This window comes from Meleagris gallopavo, chromosome 4, assembly GCF_905368555.1.
Source record: "Meleagris gallopavo chromosome 4, MGAL_WU_HG_1.1, whole genome shotgun sequence".
Taxonomy (NCBI): domain Eukaryota; kingdom Metazoa; phylum Chordata; class Aves; order Galliformes; family Phasianidae; genus Meleagris; species Meleagris gallopavo.
Genome location: NC_139407.1, coordinates 43,008,586 through 43,027,026, shown reverse-complemented (window position 1 = coordinate 43,027,026; position 18,441 = coordinate 43,008,586). Strand labels below are relative to the sequence as shown.

The 18,441-nt window shown below is 36.4% G+C and overlaps 1 protein-coding gene across 3 annotated transcripts in view; it reads left to right on the top strand.

The window, feature by feature from the left end:
* The window catches only part of ZDHHC2 (zDHHC palmitoyltransferase 2), a 33,615-nt gene that overhangs the window by 6,239 nt on the left and 8,935 nt on the right, over positions 1-18,441 (top strand). The window contains exons 1-8 of one of the 3 annotated variants that reach the window (XM_085223073.1): positions 1,606-1,792; positions 4,747-4,773; positions 7,731-7,825; positions 10,803-10,923; positions 11,806-11,875; positions 13,360-13,392; positions 16,755-16,875; positions 17,174-17,306. In XM_085223073.1, coding sequence (XP_085079199.1) covers positions 4,752-4,773; positions 7,731-7,825; positions 10,803-10,923; positions 11,806-11,875; positions 13,360-13,392; positions 16,755-16,875; positions 17,174-17,306 — 595 coding nt within the window. In that variant the 5' untranslated portion in view covers positions 1,606-1,792; positions 4,747-4,751. Of the gene's footprint in view, positions 1-1,605; positions 1,793-4,746; positions 4,774-7,730; positions 7,826-10,802; positions 10,924-11,805; positions 11,876-13,359; positions 13,393-16,754; positions 16,876-17,173; positions 17,307-18,441 lie in introns of those variants that run through there. The other 2 variants (XM_085223071.1, XM_085223072.1) reach the window with 2 other exon arrangements.

Genomic DNA, 18,441 nt, shown 5'->3' with positions numbered 1-18,441 from the left:
TTTTTTTTTTTTCCAGACAAGGATGGAATATTTGTCACAACAAATAAAACATTTTTATGTGTACGGAGAGTTAAACTGCATCTATAGATCAGTATTTACTGCTTCAAATGTGCTATAAAGATGAAACACATACTCAGTTTTGTGAATCAAGTCCAGGACGTTAAATTATATAAAAGTTTGGTAGAAACAACTGTTCCTAGGTGTGGCTGTGGAGTCCCAGATTTAAATCTCTCTGATATTCCCATTCCAAAGTCTTAAATATTTTATAGATGTGGAAGCAAGGTTTTAAATTTAAAAATTAATTCATTGCTTTCTCCAATTTTTTTCGATTTTTTTTTTTTTTTTAATCTATTACATAAGCTCCTCAGGATTTGATTTGGAGTTTAGAAATCAAGGTAGATTTAATGCCGAAAAACTGATGCAATTTTTAATAATATTAATTTTTATTTTTCTTTACTTTTGTGTTTTATGCTAGCAAGATGTCTTCCCCTGTGTGGAAGTACCTGGAGATGGATACTTAATTAATTTTTCCATGAGGGAGAATAAAAATTCTAGAGAAAATGAGCTGTGTTTTAAGAAATGGGAAGTCTAGTTCTAATGTCATGTTAAGGCCTGACTCAATGCCAAGTAACTTGGCAGAGTCAAAGGAGCATGCATGGGTTAACCTTTTACAAACAATATGTAGGGTCTAGCAGCCTTTGTAAAGCTGTCTTAATGTTGTGTGACTGGACCTGCTTCAGTTACTCAGAGGCCGTTTTACTGGTCATTTTCCACCTCATCCCAGCCTGCTCTGTGCCCGAAGTCCTGAGGCTGAGGTTCTTTGAGGGTATCTTCAGTCCTGTGGAAGCAAGCTCACTAAGGCTGTGCTGTGACAAACCATATCAGCGGTCTCTGTACCCAGCAATGTGGAATCTTCTTCATAGCAAACTAATTTGATTAAAAAAAAAATCTTTATTGTGAGGGTGCCAGAGCACACAGACTGCCCAGAGGCTGTGGAGTCTCCACTTAAGAGATCATCCAAAGCCCCCTGGATATGGGCCTGGGCACACTGCTCTGGATATTCCGGCTGAAGGAGAGGGACTTTGAGGTCTGCTCCCCAACCAGACTGCGGTTCTGTGATAAAGGAGATATACAAGGCAGTTTTGAGATAATTTGGCTATCAAGGCAGCATCCCTAATGTTTGGAAACCTCTCAGCTAACAGGGGATTAATTCTCCAGGCTCTTCTGTGTTCTCTCCATTCTTTTTTCCTTTTTTTTTTCTCCCCACCTATATTCTGTAACATAACATTCTGTCTTCAGTCCACTGTTACTTTTTTGCAAGCACAGACAACGTATTGGGCAGTGTAGACTACTGAGTGTGATGTGTCTTTGTGGATGGCATGCGAGAAACAAGGCTTCTGGCGCTAGAAGTTGGCATCTACTTTGGCCAACATCCCACGTGTATCCCAGCCTGCTCCCTGATGCTGTGGGCTGTGTAATGAAACAGAGAGGCTCTAATTATGTGATAGTCTGCTGGTACTGAACCGTAAATGGTATCCTGGCAGTGTAGCAGCGGAAGGCTAATTGCTAATGAGGCTGGCCCTGCGGTATCGCAGATGAGCAGAGCTGTAACTTTTTACTGACTACTTGAAGACAGGTCATGGGTTTACAATTACCTCTGGCTCTGAAAATATGGAAACTGCCATACCACTTCTATTTCAAAGGATTTTATCCTGCTTCCTCTGAAATTGTAAAAATTGCTTCACAATTGGACTTGGTGTGTCCTTGGTACTTATTTTTGGTCACTGCAGCTGTAAGTACTTTCTACGCTTATTATTTCCATGCTATTTGACTACCACTAAGTGAATGTGCAGCGTTAAGCTCATATTTATTAATGACCATACATGGTCTGACCTACTTTTTTGTGCATTACCAGCATTGAATATAACCCCTAGGAAGAGAGATGAGGAAACCACCAGAAAGCGTAGTATAAATGATTCACAAAAGACTATATAATCAAATACTGTTGAATAATATTGCAAAGCCAGATCACTATAGCTACTGAAAAAAATGGAGAATAAATTTTTAATAAATACACACAGGGTGCTATTAACAGGTGGGGAAAATAGCAAATGTTTCTTTGTTCAAATTAAAAATCAGTCAGTTTTTTCTTGTTAGGAAACAATTTTTCCATGTACTTAAATAGCATGATTTTTAGAATTGTAAACATCTTCTAGTTACCCTAAGAAGATTTTGTATTGCAGTCATTCTACAAAAAGTTTTTCACAGGAGATTTAAAGAAAGTTTGATTTGTAAGGGCTGTTCATTTTTCTGATGGTTAATTCCCCCATATCTGGGGGAAAAGAGAGTTGTAGCAAATCTTATTTCATCCCTGATCCTGTGTTACTGCAGATACCTGTTCATTACTTTCCCACAACTTTATGCTCCCTTCAGGGAGCCTTTCTCAAAGGTGATGTTAAAAGGTACAAGCAGAAGAGTAATAGTTTGCTCTGTGAATAGTTGCAGGTTGATGGATATCTTGCATATTCCTCTGCATCACTGTCAGAGGGGATGTTTGCCTAACTGTTCAATCAGACTCCTTGTAAACAGCGACATTTGTGGAGATAAGGAGTGGTGCAGTAGAAGATGATGGCTGCTCTCCAAAGTTGACCCTTCTACTTCAATCTTGTTCAGTGGGGGCAACTCAGGAGTGCATAGAATAGGTCTGAGCCTTACCAGTGGGTAAGAGAGAGTACAGTGATGAGATGTGTCCAAAAAGCTGTTTCTCAGTCACTTGTAGGCACTTAATGTTTAGCCTTCATAGTCTGCAGCTGCTGTCAGGAGTATTTGGCTTCCAAGCTAGATATTGCAGATGTTCCACTGAGCAGATGCAGACTCTGAAGTTTAATCTGGGAGGTGTACAGAAATTTTGAAAAGCTGTAAGCTTGCAGTGATAAAGAAATTACTAAATTGGAATTTGTCAGATGAGTTGGTCCCTTACTTGGATACATGCAGAGAGCTTTTGTTGTGGGCAGATGGACAATCAGCATTCAAAGTCTCTCTGTCCTTAATCAATAATTGTAATTTGTCGCCGTCAGCTGTGCTATTTTAGGGATGAGGATGTGTGGATGAAGAGAATATGCTTGTCTGATGTTGATTCAGTGTTCAGAAAATGAGTCTCAAACAACTTAACTTTGGATAAAATCTGTTACCTAATGGGGTAAAGGGTGGTGACAAGTGCTCTCAACTGTGCTCTAAGCCATTCCCTTGTTAGGAGGAAAAATAATACAGAGGTCAGTTGAATTACCTTTAGTTTGAAATTAGTGCTTCTGTGCTGTATGTCTGGCTAAGGCTTTTTTTGTTAGCAAAGAGTAGTTATTCTGAGAAGACTAGCAAAATTTCCATTACAGACTGTGATGGTATGGTAATGAAGGTATGCAGAATCCTCACCAAGTGAAATCAACATTTGTGAACCGACTTTCTGCCCTAATTTGAGAGCTCCAGTGCTCTTAAATTAACGTGTTAACTCTAAAGATGTCTTTCAGTTCCTTCTCGTGGTTGATTATTTACTTAGTTTTGGTAGTTTTTGTACATTCTCACTCTGCAGCATTTTTGCTTCTTAGAGTCCTATGTGTAGGTTCCCTCAGCTTCTTTCTAGCAGTTATCTGGGTTGATATCTAGTTTATCAAGCTGTGCTGTCAGAAGGTTGTGGACAAACTAGAGTTTTCTTTATAATTCACAACTTTTGTGGTGTCTTTCTAACTTCTGTAAGAACTCTATACACATGGTTATTTACTGTTTTCACTCAGGTTAGGTAGGTGCTTGTTTAATAGAATTGTAGTCAAATATCCATTTCAATAGACCTGGAATAATTTAGTCCATCCAGTCCAAACCCCTTATCAAAGCAGGGTTATATGTGAGATCAAGCCAGGTTGTTCAAGCTTGTATCCAGTCTCCAAAGGTGGAGACTGCAATGGTGTCTGGCCAACTTGCTTCATCAGTTAAACTGATCTCAAAAGTTTTTCCTTGCATCAAATCTGATCCTCTCATTTTAAATTATGGCAAGTATTCCTTGTCTTTGACCAAACACTACTACATTAGCCCTGCTCTGTCTCCTCGATGAATCCCTTGAGGTCCTGGTGGGAAGATTGGGTCCTTCCAGAACCATACCTACCTGATGCTGAACAAGTGCCAATCATGCAGCATCTGCTCAGAGGACAAGTGATCCAGTCCTACCAGCCAGCATGCTCTTCCCTGACTTGCACCTTGGTTGTTTTGGTGGGCCCAAAGCTGGGGGCAACGTTCTGCTTATAGTCTATTATGGTCTATTTTGATTTTTGTGCCCTGGAGATCTGAAGTATCACTGAAAAAACCAGTTCTGGAGTCTGAAACCTCAACCTCAGAACTTATGTAAATAATGAACATTGTAAAGACCATAATAAATAACTAGAAGAGCAACAGTTAAGGAAATAACTGCTCTTCAAAGATAGCTTCTCTTGGGCTAAACTTAGGCAGCTTCAGATAAAAGGAGGTGCCTTGGAACAAAGCCTGTGAGTAGAAGACAGGAAACCTTATAAGCAATTAAATTTGGTATTAGTTCTTTACCCATATTTGTGATGAATATATACAACTGCCCTGTAGAAGTGTGATAGTATGTGGTCTTAAGCTTGTATCATTTGATGATGATTCTTCCCTTTTCAGTTGAAAAACAAGTTACGTCATTTGCTATTTAAACATAATTTTTACTTTTTCTTTCTCATTTTTCAGTAACAATGACAAACATTGGAGAAAAAGGTAAGATTTTTGTTAGCTGTTTATAAGTGGAATTCATATATCAGGACGATATAGTAGTTTGCCAATAAATTGAGATGCACGTCTAGTCAGCTTTAAATGAGTTGTTTGTTTTGTTTTAATGTTCCTCAGCTCCCTTTGTTATCCTGTTACTGCTTTTGCTGTTTGAAGTAGAGATGAGAAGAAGAACTTCTTATTCTTCTTACTGGCTTTCTGAGGAGGCAACTAAAATAACCATCATATTCTGTTTTGAACTACTTTTTTTTTTTTAATTCACAACAGGGTAAGCACATGTAAAATGAAGGCTCCTGACAATGAGCAGTGTTTGTGCAGGGTACAACATTACGTAACTGAGGTGAATTTTTCTCTTCAGGCTTCACTTTAGCCAGTATCTCTGAATTAGCAGAACCCTTAAGATATGTAACCCTTCTAAAAATTAATAGGACCGCCTGATTAGCTATCACTGGAGCTCCTACCCAGAGTCATTGAAACTGCTTTTCCAGATATTATTTTAAAGCTATATTGCAACTTGGAAGTGCAAAGTGTGGGGCCATAGAGCTTGTAGAGGAGGGGAATAGGGTTATGAAGCACATGGTGTGCTGCTTACACTTGTGTAGTTTCAGCAAGTTAGGTCATTTGAGACTCCCCCACTTAGTAAAGGCTACTAAAGAAATATTACTTGAAAAACTTTTTTTTCTATACAGTGATCTTCTCCATGCGCGGTTATGAGTGCATACCCACAAATCTCAGCACCTGCATTCTTTGAGACAGCTGCAGCTTCTTGCTGCTCCTTACCAAAAAAACCAAAGACCCATGTGTTGTTAGGCATTGCCTGCAAAGCAAGTTAGAATTATCAGAAAAAGACATTAAATTTCCTTATTTTTAGCTGCTCAGAACCTTGGGAAAAATTTCACTTGGCCTGTAGTCTTTTCTGAAGTGAGAGCTGGGTAGGTGTGGATTGCTCTGTATTATAGTGTTGTAATCTTCCAGACAACATCAGCTATTTTTAAGTGGGTTATCTTCACGCGAGGGGCACACTTTTCCCTTTGTTTGTTTTAAAGGAAGAGTGTAAAATGGAACTATTTCTGCCTGAATGCTGTAGTAGCAGTGGTTAGCCTAGGCTCCATTGCAGTGTGTGAAAATGGTTGCTGGGTGAACTGGGAAAAATGATGGATCAGGATCTCAGCCATACTGGAGAACTAAGGTGCTTGAGTCTTGTGCAGACATTAAAGGGAATAATGCCTTTAGGCTATTTTTAGTTCATATGTATGAAAAAGATACTAATTGCAGTTACCATTCTTGCAACAATAAATTATAGATGAAGATTATTAAATGCATGGTGTACCAAACTGATCAAATGCTCTGCATTGCCCTCATTTTATACCACGAATTTACTGTTTTAAATAATACTAACTTTGATTGAGAGAATCAGGGTTTTTTTTTTTAGAATTGATTAAAAAAATGTTCTGCTAAAAACATGGACTGTTTCTGACAGATGCTTGTACAATAGTGAAATAGTTATTTAGTGTAATCTGTACAATAGTGAAATAGTTTAGTGTTATCTGGGATGTTGTGGTTGTTCTGGGTTCCAGATTTATTCCTGACTTACGCTGATGAGATTCTTTTTCTTTTTATAAATAGGACATATGGCACTGTGCAGTGTTGCTCTTCAGATTTTGTTGGCTTTTGTTTCTTATTTTTGTAACTGTCTGGCAAATGAGAATAAATATTTACCATGTTGCCACTTCTTTTGAATAAAAACATTAGTACCAGAAACATATATTCAAGAGTTACTCTGGAGGCAAAACTACAAATAACAAGAACATTGAACACTGCTTTTCCTTCAGTTATGTACAGCATCATACATGCATTATGGAAAATTCTCTAATACTGAATAGTGACATGTAGGCTAACTATTTGGAGACAGACTGTGTAGTGAAAGTACACGGGTCTCCTTTTACGATGCCTTTTGACGATCTTATAAGTTTACAGCAGCTGCATAAAGAATATGTGATAGCTGTAGAATCCATGTAACCTTATACTCTGTATAATCTGAGTTCATCTGTACAACAATTTTGCACTGCTGTGTCCTGACTGGCTTTTATTTGCCAATTCTGTACCAAGGAAGAAGAACTGAAGGAAATGTTCCTCCTTGCATAGTAGGGCAAGTAAATCAGAGAACACAAGTTCTGGACTTAGCATTCACTGTAGTGAATTGATGGCATCGTTGATGACTTCCTGTAGTAATGTGCAGAATGATTGGTACATACAGTGAGAGCTTTTGAACAGAAACATATATTGGTCCATGGCAGGCTCTTTGAGTGGAAGTTACATTCTCTGTTCTTGTAAAACAGACCAGCATGGTAAATGTTGCCTGGCTTCTGTGGGTTTTCTTTCTTTCTTTCTTTTTTTAAGTAAATCCCTGAATATATCATTTGTTGTGAAGATTATAAAGTAGTGGGCACTTTAATTTAAAGAACCTGGAGGACAGCACGGCTGTTTCTAAAAAACTCAATCTTAAATATCTAGCAAAACATGTTGACTAGTTTTGGTTACTATTCAGTTATCGTATGCACACTAAGTCTCCTCTCACTGTAGTTGTTTAGACATTATAACACCTTCTTGTTTAGGTGTCTATAATTACCATGTGGTTTATGAAACAGAAGTTAATTAAGTAAGGCTTAACCAATGTGTAAAGAGTGAGTGCTTGCTTGGCACTAGTCTGTTAACAGTTCCCCTTAAACTTCTGAAATATGTGTAGCCTGCAAAATGGCTTTCCCCATGCAGTCTGTATTTGTCTCACATAAAGTTGCAGTGCAGTATTTCTGTTGCAGAGCTTTTGCAGAGCTTTTGTATTTACATCTGTTAGAGCAAATATCTGTGGTATGTTTCATATTTGTCTGCAAGTACTAAAATATCACTGGTCTGTTGGTATTAATTCTGTTCCTTTTTGATTTTAGTTGTGTGCCTGGTCGCTTACCACATATTTTTCATGCTGTTCGTCTGGTCATATTGGAAAACAATCTTTACTCTACCAATGAATCCTTCAAAAGAAGTAAGATAAACTTAACTTTCATTTCTGAAATAGCTTAGTCAAATGACTGATTTTGTAGCATTTGAATAACTTAGTCTCTGATCTCATGTGGTTTTTCACAATAGAAAGATACAGCTAGTAATTACAGCTTCTTATCAGGAATAAATCAGATTGCAAACAGCATCATAACAAATAAAAAAGACACCTCTAAATGTTAAAGATATTTTAATTAATTTTTAAAATGAGATAGTATTTATTATATTAGAAGAAAAATCCCTTCAGTTTGGGAAAAAAAAAAAGGTGTTATTTGAACTAGCAGCTTAAATCTCTATAGGGCCATGTATTTTTATGTGGAGGAAAAAATAATTTCTGTGTGCTTAAGATGCATTTTGAGTTGCCTGTCAGCATTTGTCAGTTGTCCTCTGAATGCGAACTGCTACCACATCTGTTGGGATATGAAGGATTTTGACTGTGGCATGAGCACCCAGTCAGGCAAGCTGATGGTGGAAAGCCAGGGTTGACTAAGCAGGAGACAAGAAGATAGAAAAGCTGCATGGAAGGAAGGTCTAAGGTTGATAAATACCCCCAAATCAATGTTCAGCTGGTACAGAAGTGTTCAATGAGAAAGATGTAATTGTCTTGAAGAACATTAAGATACCAATTATGTTCGATGTCATATATCCACAAAGCAGTTGCTTTTAGTTGTGTGACATTGATTTTACTTCCAAAAAAAAAAAAAAAAAATCTTCATAGTCTTAATGAAGTTATTCCCCATGTAGCTTGGTACAACCAAAACAAGCATTTAGCCTCTTCCATTCTGTCTCCATGCAGACATACCAGCTTCCTCAGGAGTTGCCACAGAACGTCTCAGCCAAGAGGAAGCATTCTATGGCTGTTTTGGAGTTTGAAATGCTCATAAAGCCATTACTTCTTTTGGACTCATAGCTTTATCTTCTACAGCTACCATGCCAGTGTGATATAAGCAGGTTGTGATTTCTACAGTTTGTTTTGCAGAATAATTTTCATTCATTAAAAACAGAAATAGTTGTGAAGACAAGTAGACGATTCAAAGCAGTTGACATCTTCCTTGAATTTCACACTGCAGTCTTTACTACATCTTGGAGCAGAGAGCGGGGGAATAACTTAAAAATGAATTTCATTTAGTTATTATGTCACAAAATATATGCATGTACGTGGTGACTATAGTGGTAAATCAGAAGGCTTTTCGAGTCACTGGTCTGATGTCACTAAAAGACTTCCAAAACACCTTGACAAATCCTCAGTAATGATGCTGAATGTTGGGTAACAGAATGTTACCCAAGCACTTCAAATAGCATATTGAAAGTAATGAAGCTAGGTAATGGGAAGCAATGTGTGATGTTTTTGTGTTCTTTAAATTTACACGGTGTTGCTGACAAAGTGACATCTCATGTTGTTCCATGTCTTTTTGCTAATCCGCTAGTGCAATATTTTATAAATTAATTAGCGTGTTTTGTGATGTTAAGTTACTGTTGGCTTTCAGTTTATAGGATGAAGTCTGTACATGCAAGTGGATACACATCCATCTTATCTGTCAACTAAAGCAAATACTCATTTGAGGACTAAAAAGAAAGTAAAGCTTTTGAGTTTTATTCTCGTGAATACAGCAGCTGGTGTAAACCACACAGCCTGCAGGCTACTTTTTAAGTTTGTATCAAATTTTACAAATACAAAAGAAGTGTTAAAGTATCAGCACTGTGGCTCGTAATTGAAAATATTGTTAACCTGACACTTCTGAATTTCAGTGTGTTATCATTATCCCTCCCATATTAGAGATTGTTGCCCTGAGTAATGCTTCAAACACACACAGTACTGTGCTGCACTAACTGCTTGAGGACAGACTGTGCCATTTTTTGCCTGCATGCACCAGCTAAAGCAGGCATTGTGTGGCAGTGGGAAAGAAGATTAAAATCAATTTAGATGCTAGCAACAGGAGTGCATTCTTGCTAGTTAAAAATGAAAGGTGATCTGATAAGCTCAGGCTAAAATGTGAACCAGTATCTTCTACTGTAAGACCATGATATCATCAGGAAAGTAGAGTGATACCTTCTCTATGGAAGTGAAAATGAGTTCCTACCTCTGTGGTTTTTTTTCTGCTCCCTTGGCTTTACGTGCACTACTTTCATTTAGGGGAAAAAAAATCATGTTACTATAGTGACTAATTCTTAAGCCTTTCTGTAGACATAAATGCTAGTGATATCAAGGACTTCTGGATCTGCCCATTTCAAGAAGCTGCAGCAACAATGCTGGCTGTGACGTGTTGCAGAGGACTTAGAAGTACAGCAGATTTGGGCTACACTGCGCATCTCTTTCAGTATTTGTAACCTCTCGACAGAGCTGTGTTTGTCTTTGCCATTTCCAGCAGTGACAGTTTCATGCAGGGGGTGTTGAGATTGAGATTCTGCCATGCAGGATACCCAGCTCTTTCCTGTTCCTAGCTAGGCTGAGGTAAAACCACAACCTAACGCCATCCTAACAGCCACACTCCATTGACAGGGTAAAAGGGAAAATGCCAGAAATCTGAGAAGAAATTCATCTATCTTTTCTGGTATTGCTAGCAGCATATTTTCTTTCAGTTTAAGTCATCCCTAGCTTATATTCATTATCTAATGTTTGGTATAATGGAAGCAGGTTAACTACTTTTCAAAGGATTTGTAATTAAATTTGATTGTGCTAGCTCTTGATCTTGCCCTTGATGAGTGTCTCTTAATACTTCTGGGAGCATTGAGCATTATATCTATTCTAAATCAGAAATAACTTTAATTTTGTCTTGCTTCAATAATTAGTCAAAAAATGCCATCAACTAAATTAATGCTCTTAGGAACAATGAGTTATTTGCTGTAATACCTTGTACGTGCTGCTAATCCACCTTTATATAGCGAATGTTTTTTTTAGATCTCTACAGGTACTTAACTTGAAATTTTCTAATTTTTGTCTTTGGTTTTAAAAATTATGTCAGTTTCATCTGTCATACTCGGACAAAGAATCCCTAGAAAGGGAGCCAAGAGGTGAATCCCAGCAAGAAGTCTTACGACGAGCAGCCAAGGATCTTCCCATCTATACACGGACAATGTCTGGAGGTAAATAGGTGTCAGGAGACCATGAAAAGCAGGTGTCATGATGTGCTTGGCTGCCTGAATTAATTTAAAATTATTTGGATGGTACAGAAGAACTCCTTTTCATAGTTCATAAGCCTAATAACTTTAATGTAGTTCTATGCAGTTACATTCATTCAGTAAAAAGTGTTGGAAAGTAAATTGCTGCGTACAGTTTCTCATCTTACAGGGTACTGACAATACCTTGCTAAATGTTTGCAAACTGAAATTAGCTAATAGCTTGTAATACTAACAAAATACACGATGAAGCTGTAATAGTTTAAACTGCATTGATTTAATGTCTTCATTCATGGGTTAAAAGTAATAATAACAAATTAATCATTAACTGTTTGTGGTATGTAATTAGACAGATCACAGAAAGAAACAGTTTCTGTTTTACTTGATAGTTGTTCACTGAAAGAACAAATGATATTATAAGTTTGTGAATGTTTGAGACTAATGATACTGTAAGTTTGTAAACGTTTGTTAGCTGACCAAATGTAGAAGATAATCTCATAGAATAAATTAAAGTTGTTTAGAACAATAGCTTAAAATGGCTTTTTTGTTGAACAGTCTGGAAAGGTTTTATGATCTGGCTCTAGAAAGTATTTTATGGGTTTGATTGGTTGGTTTGTAGCACTTATTTGAGTATTTTTGAAAAAACCCTGATTGGCATAGTTTAGAGATTGCAAAAATGGCATTTTCGCTTCGCTCTGCTAGATTCAGCAGTACCTAAAGGATACTTCAGGGTTTGCAAGTTCTTCTGATCTCACTGCAGCACTTTCCTGAGACCACATCTCAGCTCTCAGGAAACAAAATGTGTATTAAGATCTAATCTTGTGACTTTTTTTTTTTTTTTTTTTTTAGCAATCAGGTACTGTGACAGATGCCACCTCGTAAAACCAGATCGTTGCCATCACTGTTCTGTGTGTGACAAGTAAGAAAATACTTTAAATGTGTAGCTTTTCTGAATAATGGCTTTTTGGCTTGATGCAGAATTTTACATGCAGAAGCATTTGTTTTTTATTCTTAGATTTTACAAGTTTAATGTTTCATCAGATAAGATTTTTTTAATCTTATTTTTTGTTTTTCAGATTTATTTTTAAGTTATTACTGAGGAAGCCTGTAATAAAGTCTAATTCATTTGGTGACTTCTTGATGCCAAATTGGATTATATGATCTTACATACCATTTAATTAATGGATGACAATTATTAACTAAGGAGCTTTCCTTAGGAATGTAACCAAAAGTAGCTGATTAAAATTTGCTTTTTTTGCTAGAATCTGAATAAAGACCCCACTACTCATCTCAATCTAATCATGTTGTCATTTACATCTTACCTGAGATAATAAACTTAATATCCTACTTTTTATTGGATAACTTGAAAGCTATTTCTGATTAAAGAAGGAAACAACCGAGTTGCCTCCTTTTCTAACTGAAGAAAGTTTTTGTTCATACAGTGGAAGGAAGCTCACCTCCATATTCCCCCCGAAGTCTAATTACTCTCTCTGTCGGCTTTCATTCCTCTGACTTTTCTCCTGTTAGCTTTGATGTCTGTGGGCTTCTCCACTCTTGTGGCCAATTATCTGAATGTCTAAATTGAGGAGGAGGGGCTTCTTCAAAGACTGATTATTGTTGCCTTAAGGCTATTCCAAATACTCTTCAGCTGCTTATGTATCAGACCTTGAAACATTGCAGTGAGGCAGACCAGACTTACCATTTTGCAGAGGAACTGAAAGAGTTGGTGACTGAAGGCAGAAAGAGAATCATGGGTGTGCTGTGTGTGGTGGTGACTGCAGTGTAAGAAAGGAACAGCTCCACATCTAAGCAGAAGAAAGTGTTTTCCCATGAAATGCCATTAGTTAATACATTTTGCAGAATACCTTGATTTCATCCTTTAAATTTCAATCGCTTCAGTTATGTCTGATTTTCTTGTACATGTTTTATTAATGGAGAGTGATTAAGTGCAAAAACATTTTGGATTTTTTATACGTGATAAGTTCTTAGAATGCATACTTGGAAATACTTGGAAATATTCTTAGTTGCATTATGAAGTATGTAATAATTGAATTAGCCTAGTTTCTAAGTCTTTGTTAGAGAATAAATAATATTTGAAAAACTTACTCAGATAGGGGACCAAATCTTAAAGCTGTTGCAGACAGAATGTTCTTGCGTCACTAAGCTCTTGAAAAAACAAGTGTTTTGAGTACTTGCAGGTAAACTGTATTATGTGAAATTTTTCAAGTCCTCATTGCTTAACAGAGTAGGTAACTAGTAATATGCTTAGGTAATGCTGATCTATATTTAAATAGTTGAATTCTGAAACATAACTGTGTTTCTGATTTTCTTTTTTTTCTTTTTTTTTTAATATTATTTGAAATCTGTTGTTTTGGTGGTGGATTTTTATTTTTTCTTTTTAAGATGCATTCTGAAAATGGATCATCATTGCCCTTGGTGAGTGTACTACATGCTCTTGCTTCTTATTTTTTGATTTGGTAAAACAAGCTTGTTAGGGATCATAGGTGGTGTTTCACCATTCTTAGAGTTGGATGCTAACATGAAATTACTAGTCTTGCAGGATAGTTGGAATTGTTTCTTTTTTAAACCCTTTGCCTAGTTATGAGATGTGAAAAGAAGTTTAGATACTATTTTTCTGTTCAGTAACTCTATTTCTGTAGTTAGGGTAAGGAAGAATTCTGGTAAGAAAGAAAAATTCCATTAAGAATTTCATATTTTTTTTTCATGCACTTTAAATATTGTTGAGGACTTAATTTCTCTAAATGATGAAATAATACCCTAGGTTGAAAACCAAGAGGAAGTGCTGTGCCCTGCTCCCCTTACCAAAGTGACATTTGCACTGCAAAGTAGAGCTCCTAGGACTGCCTGTGTGGGCTTCCTGGAAACATCTTGTTAGCTCTTCAGTTAGAGGGTTCTTTGTTTGCTTGCTTTCTTTTGCCTTCTCTTTCCCTTTCACTCTTCCTCCCTTTTGCAGGACATTGGCCTACACAATGTTTTTTGTTTTCCTGCCCTTTCTCAGCAGCTCTTGGAGCCAGTGAGTGGGGATATGGAATTAATTTGCTTTGCTTTGGCAGGCATCTCACAGAAATTACTAAAGACAAATGTTAGAAAGGTCCAAATTGAGAACACTTCTATTTTAAAAACCCATCTTTAGGGGTTCTGTGGATGACTTCTTCAACCAAAAAAAGTAAGGGTTCAAATCAGTATAGTAGATAGGTAAGCTTTTTTTAATTATTATTATTTTTATTTTTTTTTTGTGGAGAGAATTGGAAAGAACCCTTGTGATGCTTAGGGGAGCAGGGAAACAGTAATGGGAATTAGTGTTTGAATATTCTTCTAGAAGTAGGATTTCTGGAGAGGACAGGTAAAGTAAGTAAGGGAAAGTAAGAGAAAGCATTTGGAAGGAGAGGTAGTAATATGGCAGAGGGTGACAGTCATTTTCTTGCCCCAGATCAGCCATTTCTTGATTTCTGGGAGGCTTTACTTTGTCCTATACTCCTGTGCTAAAGGAAATGTAATAAATAGAAATATGGAATGCTAATTTGCCTTCAAGCTACTATAGAAGGTCTAATAGATGCAGAAATAAAATCATTAGTGATTTCTGAGTGCTCTTGCTACTCATGTTATAGATGGAGCTGTAGACAGAAATGTGATGGCTTGAAGCATCTTCAGAAGATATAATTTGATATATAACAACTCTAATGCTAACAAGGTGCATTATGAACAATTTGGAGATTATGAGAAACATATCTCCTCTGTCCTTTGAGTTATTTGAGAAGAATTTACTACTCAATTTCATGATTCTTCTTGTTAACTGAGTTGCCTTGTAACTTACTTTTTTACCTGGCATTTCTAGTAAACAAACTCTTGAGTTAGAAAGGATCTATTTTCTACTTCAAATGGAAGCATTTTCAATTTTATCTATAGTCCAGATTGAACCTAGAATGTTCTTTTGAATAAATAGTTAACTGCAATAGAACACGGTTATTTAACAGCCTGCGTGCTAACAATTTTATCCATCCTCAAAATATTAGGCTTTGTATTTAACTACTGTTCTTGTTTTTTATTATTTATACTGCATTTGCAAATAGAATAGTTACAAAACCTTGATGTTTACTTTCTTGTTTATCTTTTAGTGAAATATTCTTTTCTAGTAGTAACTCCTCAGTCTGGGGCTTTGTCAAAACTTAGAGAAGCAGGATGATTTATGAAAGTTTATTTTAATGTGCAAAAGAACAACGAGAGAAATGTTTGATTCAAGAAACGTTGTTTTTGCCGAGCAACATTTCACACGACAGTTCTTTTCTCATGCTAAAAAGTGCCATAAATACTGTCATTAAAAAAAAAAAATGCCACAAGAGTAAACAGGGTTATCATAGGAACCTTGAATCTGAATAGCTTGCAGTTTATCATGGAATTGCTAACTTTGGCATATATAATGAAAAAACACTTCGCTAGAGAGAATTGTACATTTATTTTCCAGTAAGAATCATGATGAACTTAGAAACGTGTCTTTGTTGGTTTTTTGTTTAGAACAATCTCTTGCAAGTCTTACTTAATTGTCATTGATACAGATGCTTAGCTATTGTTTTCTGTTTAAACAGTGATACTAAATTTAATGTTTACCCAAGATGGCATGTTTTGTTAAAACAAATGACAAATAAAACCCCACATCCACTGACTTGATGGATGGGTACCAGTGGTGTATAGATAAAGGTCATTTGATGTTTTAAGATTTTTGCTCTGTTCTAATTACTGTTTATCCTGCTGCTAGCATCACTATCTCTCCAAATAAGGGAATACTTGAGTAACCTCTAGAGGCAGCTGAAGCCGAGCCTCTCGAAGCCTTTTTTCATTATTTTTTTTTTCCAGAATTATTTTTCAACATAGATGCTTTTGGGAGGGTAGTTTTCTCTTAATTATCTAATATTTCTGACAGTTAAAGAAGGAATGTGAAATTTTATTTATTTTAACTCTCTGGAAAATTCTGTCAAATCTAGCAGTGCAGTGCAGTGATAGGTTTTGTTAGCTTCTTCATGGAGCCAAATAACAGAAAAAGGCAGCTGTTTACCGATAAATTCTCCATGGGCACCCATTCAGTATTTTTCCTTAGGTAGATGTAATATCATTACGTGTTTGATAGAGCTGTAAAATTCATAATACTTAATATACTGGCTTTAATGGGAATCTGCTACAATACGAAATGAGCCCTCAACGTATCTCTTTGATAGCATATATAAGTAGCTCATCATCACGTATAACTTCTTTAGAAACAGGAAGCAGGTGAACTTCAAGCCTCAAGAATGATAAAATGAGATTTATGTTAACATTTGGATGTATTAACTTTTATTAATCTCTTCTTTTTGCTGTCATGTTGTCTCTGGTATGGAAAAATTTCTCTGCAATTCAACAGTACTATTCCCCTTATTATACATCAGTTTAATGGTCAAACATGGATACCTAAGTCTGTCTATAAACTAGAAAAATAACTAATTGTGATTCATATTTACATTAGATGCTAGGAACAGATTTCATTCAATAAGACAAAACTGAATTTCGGTAATCTGTTGAAAGCTATACTGCATTGTGGAGTACCTCATTTTTTTTTTGTTGTTAGAAATACTACACTGATCTGGAAATTAAAGCTAAAACACATTTCAGTAGCTTGAGACACCGAATCTGGGTCTACAAGTGATATTACTTTCTATGAAATAAATAAGTTTAATCTTAAATTGGAAGAACGCAAAGCAAATAAGTATCTTTACATTCTGTTTTCATTTTAACTTTTTTGTTATTAGGGTGAACAACTGTGTCGGATTCTCCAATTACAAATTTTTTCTTCTCTTCTTGGCTTACTCTCTATTGTATTGCCTTTTCATCGCTGCAACAGATTTACAGTATTTTATCAAGTTTTGGACAGTAAGTACTGACTTTATTTTTCCTTAAAATACACAGATTCAAATGTCAGGTTCCTGTTGTCAGTATTTGTACTAGCTCAAGAAAGGACCAGTTTCTTTAACCTACATGCAGTCGAAAACCAAATTGCATGGCTGCTATGCATAAAATGTGCATCACTTAATTATTCAGGCTCTTGTTGCATGGTATGTTTCTGTCTGCTTTGAATTGGATTTGGGTGAATAGAGAATTATTAATAATCAAGTTAAATAGCCATTTCCTCATTTCTAAAAGCTTTTTTTTTTTTTTTAATTATTTTTAGAATGGCCTTCCTGATACTCAAGCCAAGTTCCACATCATGTTTTTATTCTTTGCTGCTGCTATGTTTTCTGTCAGTCTATCTTCTCTCTTTGGGTACCACTGTTGGCTTGTCAGCAAAAATAAGTCGACTTTAGGTAAGCCTAATGCTTCTGTGTTTGGCAGCAAAAAATAATGAACAGATGGCTATTATATCAAAGCAGGTTTTAAGGCATTGCTTCTACATTTAGTTGTAAGTAAACTCAAATATGTGAATGACAGTTTAACAGTTACATATTCTGATCACCACATACATGCACAGGAATGACTCTGCATTATGGATTAATTTTAAAAACTTCAGAGGCCTGTGCCTCTGCTATGGGTGTATTTACAACTGTCAGATGTCATCATTAAACCAATATCTCCCACCACCCTGATGTGTGGTTATCAAGTCACACCCGTCCTTTATTGTACTGTGGATTGCAATAAGAATATCAATTCACTGAAATTTCTAGATCTCTAAGTGCTTTCCTGTTGATACAAGCTGAATAAGAATATTTACTTATTTTCTTTCTTATTTTCTTTCAGTTTTCTTGAGATTTACAAATTAGTAGAAGATGAGAGGAAAACTTTGAAGATATGTTATTTGGAGGAAAGCTTATTTACTTGAAGGCTTGTGTAGAGTTTGTGGGTTTCCTCTGCATTCTGGATGACTTAACACCCCTTACCCTTGGATAGGGAAGCACTGTGGGAGCACAATTCGCCCCATGGATCGAGAGCAGTCTGTGTGAACTGTGCTGTCAGCACCACAGGACATGCTTTATATAGCCTACTATATATATAGCCAATTAGGGGAATTAAATGGCTATCAGTCAACATGTGGAAGGTGAAAGAATTTTCTGCCTCAGGCACTCTGCAACACTTGAGGCTATATTTAGCTCTCTTCCCCTGAAATTTAGAGTGGATATGCATGGGGAGTAATGTGGGCCTACAAGTAAAATGCTTTCTTTATGTAGCTGTAAAAGCATACAGAATTTTTGTACCCCAAAGTGTAAAAAGCTACTAACATAGGGTAAGCTTCATTTCTTTTCCATTGCTCTTACTGTAGTAAACTCTTAGTTCAGTCTAGTTCTTTTCTCTGAACATTGTGGTGTATCCACATAGAATCACAGAATAGCTCATGTTGGAAAAGACCTTAAAGACCATCAAGTCCAAACTTTGTGTAACACATTGCACCAGAAACAGCCAGTTACTCACTCTTTCTCACTTGGTCAAGGAGGAGACTGGCAGGAC